The following is a 16,828-nucleotide window of genomic DNA, read 5'->3' as shown; positions in this document are numbered from 1 at the left end:
TAAAAATAGCATTTATAGGTAAAATTTAATTTTAAAAAGTTATCTTCGAACTCTGAAAAAAATAATTTATTTTTTACAAATTTCGCTTAAAAAAAATGTGGCGAATTAAAATTTTGAATAACGGAAAGAATATCGGTCAACTTAAAGTGCCAACTGGAATATTTTTCCAATTTATTATCTACCCGTAATTTTAAAAGAAAAATAATTTACCAAGGTATTTTTATAATTGTTTATAACAAAATATCAAAATAAATTAAGCAAAGGTAAATCGTTTTTTTAAAAAAAAATGTTATATGGAATGGAATATTGATTTAATAAAAATTAAAGGTCTAAATTAGTTTAAATATAAGTTGTTGTTTGTAATCCAGGATCTTGAAAATTATCAACTCACTAGCACATTTCCTATCCTATATTCTAAGGCCGAAATATTGTTCCAAATTTAACAACCAATGAAACTGAATGAAATCTTAGTTAATTTTCATTACACTCCTCTTACTTATTAATTTTTCAGTTTTTTAAAACTTAATATCATCCAAAGACCCCCCCCCTCCAAACACTTTCCCATATTAATTAGAAGTTCTTGAATATGGGATGTGTTATTTTGGGTTTATCTTTTGCCTCCAGCTTAACGTTTAAGTAACGATTTTAGGGCTGTTAGTCGTACAGGTAAGTGCGGCCTGGACAATAAGGTGTAAAGGGCTCCTCATATAAATATTCCCTAATTTCTTATTCAGTTTGATAAAAATGAGGAATATTCTGGCGGAACTCTGTTGTATCCACAGCGTTAGATGGCGATTTAATATTAAAAATATGATTTTTAAATAACAAACATAATTTAAGTTTTATTTGTCAGGGTAAACTCTAATTTTATAATATAAAATCTATTTAAATAAATAATATAAGGTATAATAAGTTCATAATTTAAAAGGAGCCATTTGTCATATGATTATAAAATTATATTGGGGGGAGGGGGGGGGGGGGGTATGATCATGACATTTGAAGAAAAAATTGATATTATAAACTTTCATAATTCATCTTACATGAAAGAACTATCAAATAAATTAAAATTAAATAGAAAAAAAAATTATTATAAATTTGTTTAAAATAAATTAAAATTTTTTTTTTTAAAAAACGTGCATTATTTGTTTACTTTTTTCCCCAGTTTTTATTTGGATGTTGACGTTCGTCAAAATTTACTAGAAGGAGAAACAAAAATATAAGTTCTGGACTTACCCCGCATTCACAGTGTGCGAATTCGCGGCGAAGTATATAAATTATGCCATATTATTGTATTTTTCGCCGCGAATTCGCGCTAAATGTGAACGAGGGGTTACGGGTAATAAATATAGTAATAATTCTTTGAAATCTCCCTTCCATCCCTTAACTCAATAGCTTCCAAGTGTGCACCGTATTTGCCATCGAAGCAAGATGAATGCCTCGTGGGTACCAAGCGAGTCTTTGGAACTAGACCCCTCTCCCCCGTTTTAAGAGACACACCCATCCACCACCCCAGCCTATCATATTTTTTGCTAGTGATATACACAGGTTCACCCCGATCCGGTCTCAATTTATCTTCGTACACATAGTTTCCGTTACCCTTCGATCCCTTATTAACGTTGTATTTGTCCTTTATTTCTTTGACTGGAACCGAACTTTCCACATTATAATCGTTTTCATAAAAATCCTCGTTTTCCTCTTCAACCTCTCGCGCATGTTCGCCAAAATCCCCAATCATCATTTCATCGGGATTTATATCATTATCATCGTAATAATTTTCGTATCGCCTCCCAACGCATTGAGCGGGATGCGCCCGTATCTTATCTTTATGCGGCAAAATGCTGTCATCGCAACAACTGTCGGCGTTAAAATCGTGACATTCCCGTACATGTCCTCTTCGAAAATTTGCGGGCATTGGACGAAATTTGGTGGATCTAACGGTTGAGTTAATCAGATACTGATGCCCTTTCTTGGCCCCGCCAATGGTACATATAGAATTCTGCCAGGACTTCGCTAATGAGCCAATCATGTAGGGTGGATCGATCCACGGTCCGATGCTACCCGAATCTATCTCATTTTTTTTTCTATTATCGTAACCGACGTAGGATGATCTTTGCATCGAATTTGAAGCATCCATATTTCTGTACCGTTCTTTGTTTATTTTTTTCCATTGGCCATTGTACGTTTCCTCTTTCTCGTTAGTATGAACCCATTCGACGGGATTTTGAAAATCTTCTCTCGAGATTTCCTCATATTCACTTAAGTTGTGGCGTTGACTATGTTGATAGCTAGGTATATGTTGTTTGCTAAACCTCGACTTTTGAGCCCACCCGCAATCGCCGCCTTCGGTACTAATTAGCCCCTCTTCTCTCGCGTTATCCGAAGGAGGCTGGTAAACGGCGTGAGCCGAAGCGTAAAAACCTCTACGATTATTGTGGTTCATTCGAAAGGCGAAACGATTGGTACTACCAGTGTTATTGTGAACATGATTTGATTGATTAGGGTTCAATGAGTGATGATGGTGAGTCGTATTGCGGGCAATTTTAGATGTTTTCGTAAACTGGGGAATTGAGGGTGGTTGACTTGGTATGGAAGGAATTGGATTGTGCAGATGCGTCATAGAGGAGGAGAGGCGGGAAGGCCGTAGGCTCATTTGAGAGGAAGAAGTAACGAATTCGATGTTGGTGCCTGTGATTATTTTTTGATAACATAAAAATTTTATCAAAGATAGGATATTTCAATAAAAACTGCCCTCTTGTTTAATTTTAGGGGATCGAATATGTACTCTGTAAAATTATCTTCCAATAATCGTGTTTTATAAAATATATTATAAATTATGATATAAATGAAAGAGGGGTTGTTTTTAATATATAGTTGACTTTCGTTAGATATTCTATCATCTTTCGCATTGGAATCATCACGCTTTTCCGTTTTATCGTTAGGCGTATCGTCCGATTCATTTTCGTAAACATAACTAAACTTTGTTTTATCGATATCCTTGTTCAATGGCATACTAAATAGATTGTTTTTAAAACTCTTAGAAGGAGAATTGCTGCTATTATTCTCTCCTTTTCTAGACATATTTTCTTCTCGATCCGAAATCCTGTTCGGCTCACGTTTAGCGCTGCCATTTTCTACATTTTTATTGTAGTCAATATTCTTGTTATTCTCATGTGTGTTGCGCGAATCGGTATCGCTCTCTTCGGGTATGTAATCGCAACCAACGTCAATGATCGAACTAAAATACTGGTCCAAAATATTGTCGAAATTCAGGGGTTCCGACAAGATGATGGCATTGGGTTGGCCATCTTTTAATGTTTCGACAATTTTCGGAACTTTCTCGCTGGCGATAACTTCTTTTTCTAGGGGCATGTCCAATTCCTCGTTGGTCATCACTTTTGTGCCTTCATTGGCTCCCATTTTCGTGTCATCTTTATCATTTACTTCATCGGCGTTGAATATAGAATTAAAGCCTGTTGTAGCCTCTCGGTTAGTGAGATTCCTTTCTGTTGATAAAATACTTTGATCGGAGTTGTCGCAATTGTATCTTGCTTCTTCCCGTTTCTTGGATTGGAAGGAGGTTTCATCGGAAGGCGGGACCATGAAATTTTGAATCGAGGCGGAACGGTTTCGATAAAAATGATCGGAGGATGCGGGTCCGAACATTTTATCATTAAAAGTAGAACCGGCCTGGTTAATCGTGTCAATCTCGATTTTAGAAGACAGGGCCTTCGGATTAAACGATTTTCCTCGAGGGAGCGTTAAAGATGGGAGAAAAGAAAATAATATAGATATAATTTATTGTATAAACTGATTAAGATTGTAAACTTATCTTATCGTAAGATTATTCTAAAAAAGAAAATAATATCAAAGCACCATTTTGCCGATACTGACACCCAATTACCGATACTAGCAGAGTATCGACCACTGGTGTAGATTAAAAGTATAGGTACATCTTTGAACTAATATTATGTTAATGAATTTCGATTTCAAGGTTACCTAGATCAGTGCCTATTGATTTTTTAAGGTAATGTCTTTTAAAATTGGACGTCCCGACGTGGCCATCCTTATTTAGGGCACATTCAACCATGACGCCTTTTTTACAATTATCACTAAGGTCATTTCCTTCGCTATAGTTGAGAGATGATTCACCGATCGAAAATTCGTTCTTAAAATTATCGTGATTGCGGGAATTTTTGCCATCGGATTTGTATTCGAGGTTTAGCAAATTATCGTTGGAACAGCTATTAAGAGCGGTTGCCAAATTTGAAGAAGATTTTGAGGAAGAGGAAAAGAAAAACCTTTTCTTTTTGTTAGTCGAAGAAGCGGAGGCGGAAGTGAAGGAGGTCAAATTGAAAAAGGTGGCAAAATTGCTTCGATTCTGAATTTTATCCATCTTTTTGGAGTGTTTGGTGCTTGTTTTATTGGAAGAGACGAGAGAATTAGTATCCTTTTCTAATCCTTGCATTATGGATTTTATCGCGACAGATTGGTCATTTTCCCCTTGCGCGTTAGTAAGTTGTTGAACTTTTGTTTCCTCGTTTTTCTTTTTCCTAAAAAATCTTTTAGCTTTCTTGTCGTACTTGGACGTTATACTGTAATCAGACTTTTTTTTACAATATTTAATTTTAGGAATTATTTAAATTTCGATTATTTTTTTTTATAAATTTTAACCAGTATAAAATTAACATTTTTTACGGTATAAATAATTAGAACATGAGTATTAAATACAAAAAATGGTTTTGTATTTTTTTTACCTTAAATAAAAAATTTTTGGATCAATTTTGAAAAATTAGTCATTTTTTTTGTTATTGCCCAAATATAATTTGGTTTTATGCTATTAATTTATAATAATGCGCTTACTCTAGTAAAGCTACAACCACTTGCATCTTCTTATGATGAGTAACTCCTTATAATGACCATATCCTTATATTAAATACCTCGTAAGCACTTCTTCATTGTGGTCATTTTCTTATAATGGTCATTTTTCTAATAGTGATTACTAGTGTTGTTAAAGTAATTAGTTATAGTGATTACTGATTACCTACTAATCTATCAACCTCCTACAGTAATTCTCTTTTATTAGGATAAAGGCTAATAATCCAAACAAAAAACTTAATGCCAAATTTATAGTAAATGCATTCTGTTAAAATGGTGCTTTTCAAGCCAAAAATTGATATAATTTTTAATATGGAGCGTTATGATGATAAAGTTATGCTAAAATTTAAAAAACATGTGTTTCACGATGATAAAAAAATATGCAAATTCGATAATAAAAAGGTATGTGATATTTCTTAAATATTATGCAAAATATCTCTATTTTCGCAATGAGGAATCAGCTGTGATTTCGATAGCGTTAAATAACGCAACGCTTGAACATTGCGTTTATTATAAATTCAGCCTAATAGATTTTGTAAAATTTTTATTATTATCTAGACTGACTATTAAAGAATTAATTATTAGTGGTTATAAACAACCCCTAAAACTCTAAAAAAAAAATAATTTAAACATTTTCAAAAAGCAAATAAACATATTTTCATAATAAATAGTAAATTGTAATGCGATTAGATAGTCTGCTTTTTTTCGTACATCACCATTTATATTTTTTTATGAAATTTGACGTTTTAGATTAGGTTGAACGATAATTTGAGAAATCGGGGAGATTACGTATAATAAACAAAAAAAATATATTTAAAACTCTGTTAGAGTTGGAGGAGAATCCGGTATCCGTATTATTGAGGTTGTTAGAACTTTTGTTACGCGGGAGAGATTCTTCGGTTTTATCGCTGTTTTCTCCTGTCATAAATTCAGGACAAGCACCCATATTATTGATGGCCGGGTATTCCGCTTTCAGGGCGCGGATGCATGATAGTATATGTTGCCTTTGAAGTTTACCATCATAGGACAAATCGTCGAGTAAAGGTTTGACGTGGAGTATCAAAAATATTTCTACATCTTAGAAAATAAAATATTTAATATACGTCATTTTGTTTCAAAGTAAGTTTTATATTATATAAAAGGTATCGTCCCCCCGGTTCACATTTTTTATTGATAAATTAGGTTTTTTGTCGTATTAAAATGATTCCCAAAATGGCCATTAAATTCTCGAAAACCACATTTCATTTTGTATATCATGAGAATATAACTAAGTTGATTAATTCACTTTAAATTCTTAAAATTTATGAATCTCTTTATAATATTAGGTAAATTTCAATATAAATTTCATGTTATATTTCTTATTAAAAAGTTTATTCAAAAATGGTCACTCACTATATTCCCAAAAAACAAAATTTCTTTGTGTATCATGAGAATTGATTAATTGTCTTTCATAAATTCTTAAAATTTATGAATTTAGCCTTTATAAATATTAGATATGTTTCAATATAATCTTTATTATATTTATCATGAGAGTAAAATTTATTATAAATTCTTAAGATTTCTGAATTTAGTTTTTCATGCAGTATTAGATATATTTTAATATAAATTATGCTATATTTCTTTGTACATGAGAATATTGTTTATTAACATTAAAATTGAAATGTCTTTTATAAATTCGTAAAATTTATTAATTTAGCTTTTATAAGTAATATATTAGGTATTATATTTCAATTTGAAATAACTGCCATTCATAAATTTTTGAATTTAACTTCTATGAAATAAATCATGTTTTATTTCATTATACATCATAAGAATATCCTTTATTTTAAATTTAAAAAAATATGAATTTAATTTTTATAAGCAATATTAGGCGCTTTTCAATATAAACTATGAATTAAATCATGTTTTATTTCTTTATACATGAAAAGAATATTATTTATAATCGTTTAAAATGTAAAATTGTCATTCATACAGGATGCAAAATAATATAAATAATATAATCGTTTCAAACATTTACATGGCCATTTTTAGCTCATAAATATGTTCATCTGAACTAGTTGACCCTAATCATATAAAATATAAGTAATGTTTAAACATGTGTATGAAATACGCATGGAGAGGTTAATAAAGAATAGTATTCTATAATTTCAATGACAAATAGATTCGAGTGCGGAAAGAATTGAAAACGATAGCATGGGGGAGAGAATACAAAAAGAAACTGACAAGACGAGTAGTGAAACTAAAATAAGACAGGATAAAGACATAAAATGGGGAACTATAACGAGCAAGAAAGAATTGAAGAAGGACCAAGGATGGAAGGAACAGGATAAATAAATTGGAGTGAATATAACAATATTTTTGAATGGTAATTAGTTATTTTAAAGCAGTAGCATATTGTATAGGGATGTTAAGGTTCTTTTGGGGAAAAGATGCCCCAAAATATTTTAACCAATCATTGATTAAATAGCATCCAGCACTTGTTAAAGGGTAATTTTTAATGCTCTACCCTTGATATCTCTGAAAGTATAAAAGTTAGGAGGTTAAAAAAAGTTCCAAATTATAGGTAGCACGAACCTTAGTTGTATGCTAAATTTCGTAAAAATCGAAAATTAATATTTTATAAAATGCATCTATTTTAGTTACCACAAAATATAGAATAAATATTTAAAATATTTATAGCAATTTTTTAGTGAACAGTCCGATCTTTGGTCGGCTAGCCGATACACACAAACCGGATTGAACCAATACACATGGACCGGATTATCGGGTCCTCCAATATAAGACCGGTTCAGACCGAAGTCTAAATTTTAAAAATATTATTTTGTCTTTTTACCTAATTTAATACTTGTTTTCATTTTATTACATAAAAATATTTTATTTTAACAATATTAAATCAAATACGGAATAATTAAATAATACGTATATTACGTGATAGTGATAATTCGCCCTCTCAACGTTGTAGATACAACAGAGCTACGCTAGGTTTTTCATTTCCATTTGATTGGATTTATATAAAATGTAGTGGAAAAAGATGGAAGCCCTTTACATGTTTGTGGGCAAGCCGTTCGTACTTGTACGCACAATAGTCCGAGGGCTATTGTTTAAACGTTTGTGGGTTGATTCAGAAAGGGAGGACCAGAATAAACAGCCCATATCCATACCTACAACCCTATTGCAATTAAAGTAAAAGGGACAGGGGAAGGCTTTCTAGAAGTTAACGTTTAAAGTCCGAGTTCAAAAATATGATAAATATAATAGCCTTTTTAACGTTTATGGTAAACTTTAACATTTCTGTAAATCAAAAATCTTTAAAAAATTTCCATCCATTCGATTGGAGAACAACAAAGTTATAATTGACCAGGACGATCAGATGGCGCTTTAGATAGATTATTATATTTTTTGAATCAAGGAAACCTGAGAGGATATCATACGAGCAACAAACTACTTCCCAATTTTCACTGACTGACTCCCAATTTTCATTGATTGAAATCTCTACTGATCTGAAGAAACTTAAGAATCACAAAGCTCGGGGCAAGCATAATATAACAGGAGAACATCTAAAAGCCACATCAGATGCCATACCAAGCTTCCTGCTATTCATTTTCAATAAAATATGGTCTTCAGGGATGACTCCTAAAGACTGGAATCCATCTACTCTTTGCAACTTCACGAAGACCTCTAACCCAACTAATTTCCGAGATTATAGGGCAATCGCACCCACTTCGACTGCGTCCAAAATCTTTGTGGTTCTCCTCAAGACTAGCATTCTACAAACGTCGCAAAATATATTTGCGCTTATAGTCCAGGCAAGAATATTATGGAACTATTTCTCACTCTTAAAATCATTGTTCAAAAATGTGATAGATATAAACTACCTTTTCTCTTCACTTTTATTGATTTTAAACGAGCGTTTGATAACGTCCTTTGGGGAATACTACTAGAAGTTGGAATTGATACTAATATAATTAAGATTTTAAGGAATCAATATAACAATCTGCTCACCTCGTGTAGAATAAATAACAAAACCTCTCCACCTTTTAGAAAGAAAGGAGTTAAACAGGGCTTTGTCCTCTCCTCTATCCTCTTCAACATAGTAATGAACAAAATTCTAAAAGATACCTTAGATGCTGCAAATCTGCTAGAACTCAACTCATTCCCAGATAATATATATCATCTAGAGATTAGGATTATATCCTATGCGGATGATATAGTGATCATGCCTGAAAAAAACTTATACTCATCCACTAATTGAAATCAATAAGTCTAAAAGTTGGGCTAGAAATAAATTTTAAGAAGACCATGATCCTCTTGGCTAGACACACTCCTCCCATAGAGAATATTGTAATTGGATCGGAAGTGATTAAGGTAGTCACCCAAATAAAATATCTCGGAATCACCCTAGATAATAGAGGAGGTTGTAAGGAAGAACTAAAGTTAAGAATACAAAAAGGCCTCTACATTTCAAGCTTTGGAAGAATAGGGAGATACCGGCCCTTACAAGATTACGGATCTTTAATTCTACTGTGATCCCCATGCTGTTATACGGCTGTGAAACATGGGAAATTAGCAAAGTTGATAACAGGAAATGTCAGATATTTATCAACAAGCGCTTAAGGATCATAAATGATGTGTTCTACCCCAGATTAATATCTAACGATAAATTATGGAAAAAATAATTACACACTCCAATTCACAACCTATTAAAGAAAAAACGTATCCAATTTCTGGCTCACATACTGAGACATCCCAACTCCAACTTAGTTCATGATGCTCTAACATGGCTCTTAACCTGCAAAGGAAAGTCGTACAGTAGATATAAAACACTCTGGTTCCACAGAGTACTGAAAGATGTGGCAGACCTGAACTTAACAATTCACTAAACTAAATAACAATAAAAAATTTATAAAAGAAGGTTAAGTCTAGTTACCTAAAATAATATTCCTTTTTTTGCCACTTTACTCCCTCCCCTCCTCAACTAATCAAATACCTTCAACAAGAATACATTTCATTTCTTATAAAATTATCATATTTTTTTTAACTCACACTTTAAATGTTGACATCAAGAAAGCCTTCCCCTAATCCTTTTACTTTAAATGTAATAGGGCTGTAGAATGTGGGCTGTTTATTTTGGTCCTTTCCTTCTGAATCAGCCCACAGACGTTTATTGTGCATACAAGTATGTACGGCTTGTCTACACACGTGTAAAAGGCTTCTCATCTTTTCCTTTAAATTTTTGTATAAATCCAATTAGATGGAAATGAGAAATACCTAGCGTAGCTCTGTTGTCTAAACAACGTTGAGAGGGCGAATGCGCTTTATCAATTTAAAAGAAAAGTAAAAATAAAGTAGCTCCTTTAAAAAAAATAGAATAAACGCAAAAATTTATTTATAAATAAAAGAATATGAATTGAATAGTAAAATTAAACTGAAAAAAATATTAATAAAATTTTCTGGACTGAAAAATAATAGCCGGTACGTAATGCGCTCCTAGAAGAAAACTGTTAGTCAAACGATTTGTCTCGGTTTAGTACCGATATCCGGTATTATTGTATTGCCAAACAAAGGAATAAATTGTCGAATTAATTATTTTTGCATAATATAAAATATATTTTTAAAAAATTATTAGTATCTCAGACGCCATTAACGATTAAATGGCGTCTGAGATACTAGTCTGAGATATAATAGATATTTTTTTAAAAAAAATATTTTATTCGACAAATTATCATCCTATGTTTTGATATATAAATAATAATAAAAAATGATAGAAACATGACTAAGAAACCATTTTTAAAAAAAAGTTCCGGATCGTTATTTTTTTCAAATCGCCAACATAGGCTTAACACTTTAAGCGGTCGCAACTCAAATTTAAATTTAGCCTTCCATTCTTCTTGATTTTGTGTCATTATCTAGGGAAAAATTTTCTTAATTAAAAAATAGTGTTCGGGAAGGGTGGTCCACGCCAGTTCGGTCTTAAGTAAAAGAAGGTGGGGGAGGGGGGGGGGGTGAAGAAAGGAAAGGACGAACGCCGAGAAGTGAAAATTTTGTATTTTTAAATAATCTTCTGACTAAGACTATTTAAAATAATAAATGCATAATTTATTTTAAAAACAGTTTTGCTTTATTTTATATTTCCTCCCTAAAGGTTCAATTATTTATGTATTCTTTTCAATTTGTTCTTTTTATTAATCTTAACTTTACATTTTGTTTAAAAAAATATATATATAAATAAAGTCTTTTCGATTCATTTGTCACAAAAATAATTTTTTTTTAAAAAAAAGTTTATGTTTAAAATATTTTAAGTATTAAAAGTAGAGAAACCATCCATTTAAGATTTGTATTTTTATAATATAATATAAAAAAATATATTTTTTTAATTTAATTTTAAATATTATTATAAAACTTTTTAAACATAATATTTTTTACAACAAAAAAAGCGAATTAAAAAGTTTTTGGAAAAAACAAAGAGATTACTTTATATAAGATAACTTTATGTCCCATAAAAAATAAGAATATTATAATGGGGGGAAAAAAAATATAATTGCATTGCTTCTTCTGATGATTTTATAAGTATACAAAACACAAACAACCAAAATTTCATTATATAAAATATATTTTTTTTAATTTAAAAAAAAAATAATATAATTTATATTTAAAAAAAAAATCTTAAAAAAAAATTAAAATGGAAATTTATATTTATCTGTGATAATCTATTTAATTTAAACGATTTAAATTTCAAATTTAAATGAAAAAAAAAAACTGAATTTTTAAAAGAAGGAAATATAAAACAAGAAATGTCACACTCCACTCACGCGACTTAATACACAATATTCCTTTTTACATCACCCATCCCACTAATATTTAGGTTATTTTGTAATTAAAAATAAGAAAAGATTTTAACATGATAAAAAAAAATATTATTATTTATTTCAAAAAAATTAATTAAAAAATTATAAATTGGCGGAAAAATTTTTTAATATTCTTAAAATTGATTTAAATAAAAAGATAACCCTTTTTTTAGTTAGATCAAGTATTCAAAATATCTCTATATACTTCTATACTTTAAAATTATCATTCCAATTATTAGATCACCCCCCCCCCAACACTTGGTAATTTCGTTTTTTCCCTTTTAAAGGATATCAGTATATAATAAAAAGGGATGCAACCACGTGATCAATAAGTCCAAAAAATATATAGAAGCTGAAGATTGATGCAATTAATTTACTATCTCACGAATCCATGCCATTACTAGAACATAGGATGTTTTTTAATAATTATTACTTTTCGTTTATAGTTTTCTTTAATTGCATTTTTTTTTTTTCAACATCTATAAATTTGTAATAAGCCAAAAATAAAAGTTATTTTAAAAAAAATATGATTATAAAATATGGGCAGATTCGGCCTAAAGGGGTTATAGTGTGATATGTTGTAATTGTAATAAAATAAATATTTTTAAGTAAAAATAAAAATGAAATATAATTTATTTATAAAGGTATAATTAAGAAATTATAATACATAATAATTATCTTAAATGCAAATGATTTCTCAATAAATTTTTATGAATTGAAATTGTCCCTTGAATAGTTCACTGGCAAAAAAAAATATATTAAATTTTAATTATCAAATGCTTATTTTTTATAACCATTACCGAATGAAATTCCAATAATAAAAAAATTTCAATAAAATTCGCAATTAGTCTAAAATTGATGAATAATATAAATTTCTAGTTTGATATTTTCCTTTTAAAAATGTAAAATCTTAAAGAAAATTCAATTCCCATTTCAATAGAATGAATATGTATTCTTCGGTAACACACTGTAAAATGTAAAGGCAATCAAAAGAATTATATCTTTGTTATTTAAGTAAAATCTAAGAATGCTGAGACAAGATGTGCCTTATGAATACCGCTTTAGATGAGATGTTTGACCTCTAATTAGTTGCTATAAATGTAGAGATTTTCAATTTTAATGATTAGCAAAACTTTCCCATTCATTTTATTTATAAATTATTCTCGCCATTAAAATATAACGTGTGATTTCCTCTGGTAATAAACTAAGTTCATATTACATTTTCAACCAGAACCACCACTCGTTCATTTAGGTTTATCGGTTTAGGATCTAGCCATTAGCCATAACTACAAAAATTCTAGGGGTAAAAATACGAGGAAAATCAAATGTATAGTCTCGTTGATTTGAATAATTTGGATGAATGGGAGTTGAGCTAAGGCCAACATTTTCCTAACTCAAGTGTAAGTGATATGCAATGTATATTAGTGATCTGCATCGGGCCTAATTTTTCATGCTAGGCCCGGCCAGGCTAGAATTTTTTTTTAAAAAAAAAGTTTTACCGGCCCGAACCCGAAATAATTTTTTAAGAAAATTTACCGGCCCAGCCCATACTTATTTAAATATAGTAATTAATTTTTATAATTACTCAAAATAAAAGACATATTATATGGCGTCTAGTTCTATAAATAAAATCAAATATTTTTATTTTACATAAAAATTTCAATATAAAATTGATAAATTTAAATATATTTAAAAAAATTTCCAAGGCCCGACCCGACTCGGCCCGAATTTTATTTAAAAATATTAGGCCGGTCCGGGCCTACTTTTGCAGATCTCTAATGTATATATCAATATTTTATTAAAGTCTTGTCAGTTAGGAAAAAATAAGACTCAATTTAGTGTAAGTGCAGAGCGCGATATCGATCCCGTAACCCTATTATTGACCAAATGATGTGCCTGCCAGCACTGGGAACCCCTTGCAGTTTTTTGGATGGGTTCCGAAATAAAATCCTGAAAACGGCACTAAGGCCGCATATATAGTAAGCACGATTTGCTCAAGCGATGGGAAATTAATAGCTAGCTAAATCACAGCTGATTTATCAGGGCGAAACATCTTTTAAATGTACGCAAACAGTTGTGATTTCATCATTTCGCTCAGTATATATAAATTATACCTATTGGCTTGATTATGTACTATATAATAAAAAATTCCATATCTCTTAAACGAATCGTGCTTTCTACAGCCGTTCATTCGTTTTGTGACAATACAAACGCCATTTTAATTTCTCATAAAAACAATATATATTAAAAATTTAATGATTTTTTAAATCAAAGCTTCATCTATAAAAATATTATTCGGAAAACCAAAAAGGCGTCTCATCAGCTGATTTGTATTCAACGCCGTTTGCATATAAACAAATGAACCAGCTTCAGTAAGTAATATATACGCCAATGTAATTATAAACATGGATATAATTATAAATAATTAATGATAATATAAACAATCTTTTTCATCAATATCAGACCTATCACTATATTTTAAAAAGTTTTTTATTTTAAGGCTGGATTCATACTGAGATATGACCGACATGATTTAACAGCTGATCAATTTTTAAAATTTGTTTATGAGATCAATTTTTCTTTATTAATGGTTAATTTTATTTTGATAATCTAAAAACCATTGATCTCATTAAAAAAAATGACCATCTGTTAAATCGTGTTGGATAGGATCCCATTATAAGCCCCCTATAAATATAATATACCTATCAAATTTTCCCGTTGGGTAACCATTTAATTTATAGTACAAAATCAAAATTTTGGTCAATAATTTTTTTTACAAACTTTTAATAAAATATTAGGTATTCATTGAACTAGTTTTGCTGAAAAGTCCAATTTGATTTTTTAAAAACGGCCAGCCAAAATAATATTATGCATGACTCGAGATTTTAAATCTAGGTTTAGGTCCAAATTTTTCTGCCAGAGCAAAATCTCTAGTCTTATGTAATATTATTCTTGTCTAAAATCTTCAGGCTATTTTAAAAATTGACTCAAATTGGACTTTTAACTACACTACATTAAACATTAAAATTAAAAAAAAGAGTTAATATAAAGATTAGTTAATGCTATTAAAATTTATAACTGATTGTAAACAGAACCTCTGAAAAAAAACAAATATTTTAATAGATTTTTTTTTCAGCACACCTCAAAAGATATTAGGAAAGGAATAATGAAAAAAAATTTACATTCATAAAATTAAATGTTTTTTTTTAAAATGAGTATCAAGATTCTAGTATATATTTAAAGATCACCTCATTATAAAATTGTTATTCATAAACTATAACACCATACTGCAATTAAGTGCCCTAGTATATTGCCTAAAAACCTCTTTACAGATAAAAGGAGATGCTCTTAATGATAAAAATTTTGGATTATTTCTATTACTAAAATCTAACAATTATTATTTTATAAACATTTAATTATATATTTATATATGTATTATAAAAATCAAACAATTATTATTTATAATTTAATAGAATATTTTGTATATTAAGTGATCTAAAATTTTTATTAATAAACTCAATCCCAACCTTATACTATTTGTTGAAATTAGTTTATGAATTAAAAACTATTGCAAGCTGAATGGGAAAAAATATTAAAAAGTCAGGCCAGGCTGAGTAACTTGTACAGAAATTCCAAACTGGACTGGGCCAGGCCTTGCAGATCTCTTTATATCATTGGTGATGTTGTTATTATAAAGGATTAGTTTTATAAATTATGTGTTTATGAATAAGGTTAAATCTCTATTGATAAATAGAGGGTTAGAATTGGTCCTGTATTTAAGAGTTTTTCTTAGCTAAATATGTTAAATTGAAACTTACAATAAGGCAAGAAATCTAAATTTTGTAACAAAAAAAATTATATTACGATTGTTTATAGGTAAAAAGATATTAATATAATTTTGATAATTCTATTTATTTAATTAAGTAAAGTAATGCTGAATTTTTTTTCTTTTCAATTGTCAACAAAAAAAATAAAGTATTTTTATTTAAATTTCTAGTTAATTAAATTTAAAAAAACTTTATATAAGTCCCTGATATATTAATTTGTGAATCATTATCATTAAAATTACAAGATAACTACTATTTAGAAATGTAATTAAAAAGTCCCAACTTTTACAAAAAAGCTAGTTATAAAGCAATCAAGATGAAGATACTAGATATGGGATATCTCTATGTACTTATACTTAAGCCATATATTTATTAATAAAAAAATGTGACTCATAAAGATAATATAGTTTTTTTATGATAGTTCTTATGCTTATAAATTTAATTTTAATAATAGATTTTTTACATTTACCAAATAGTTTTAAATTATAAATATAGAAATTAACAAAGTAGGAGGTGGTAATAATAAGAATAAAATTTATTATTAGTATATCTTTAAATATATATCTATTAAAAGTTAGAAGATGCTAATGAAAATGAAAAAATTTTTCATTTAAAATTAAAGTAATATGTTTATACCTTCAAAAATACGTCGAATACTTTCATGAAATTCTGACATTAATGTTTATAATAGTAAACCTATAGAATTTTCTGAACCCTTCATATATTAAAATAATATCCATAAATTTTTAAAATTTTCATTTTCCCAGAATTATTTTAAAAATGTGATTAAAATTTTATATAAGCGATTTAGCGAAAATAATTAATTTTATATGATCTTAAAATTATGGAATATTATCATTATCAATCTTTTCATATTTTACAAATGAATGTAGAAACGTAAAATTTAAAATTGGATAATATTAGGAACTAGTTGTATTGATAAGTGATTGTATTTGTAATGGTAATTTTTATTTATTTAATCATAAGTTTATTTCTAGGTTCTCATGGTCATAAATGCTAAATATAAATTTTAAAAAAATTAACATGGCTAACATAAAGCTTCCATAATCATATTTTTATTTAATAGGGCATAGCTTTTTACCTTTCCTTTTATTTCCTATGGGCGTTTAAGTAAGTGGTTTTACCTCTTGCGCGCAGAGATAACTGCGGCCACAAAAAACATGGATTGTCCTCTTAATTATTTCCATCTTTTTATCCTAGTCTGATTGGCTTTCATGAGAGAACAAAGCGATGCTTATGTTGATATATTTATATATATGA

General features: G+C 29.1%; 1 protein-coding gene across 1 annotated transcript; it reads right to left on the bottom strand.

Moving 5' to 3' along the window:
- Positions 1-947: 947 nt before the first annotated feature.
- Positions 948-16,290, bottom strand: LOC135929312 (uncharacterized protein DDB_G0283357-like). Its single transcript, XM_065465843.1, has 5 exons — positions 16,184-16,290; positions 5,696-5,952; positions 3,997-4,603; positions 2,877-3,746; positions 948-2,685 (listed from the first exon to the last, which is right to left on the bottom strand). The coding sequence occupies exons 1-5, from the start codon at positions 16,221-16,223 to the stop codon at positions 1,331-1,333; spliced, it is 3,129 nt and encodes a 1,042-aa protein (XP_065321915.1). The 5' UTR covers positions 16,224-16,290; the 3' UTR covers positions 948-1,330.
- Positions 16,291-16,828: the final 538 nt, after the last annotated feature.

This window comes from Gordionus sp. m RMFG-2023, chromosome 1 (assembly GCF_954871325.1).
Source record: "Gordionus sp. m RMFG-2023 chromosome 1, tfGorSpeb1-WG-v2, whole genome shotgun sequence".
Classification (NCBI taxonomy): domain Eukaryota; kingdom Metazoa; phylum Nematomorpha; class Gordioida; order Chordodea; family Parachordodidae; genus Gordionus; species Gordionus sp. m RMFG-2023.
The sequence above is the reverse complement of the archived record's forward strand: the minus strand, read 5'-3'. Positions and strand labels throughout refer to the sequence as shown.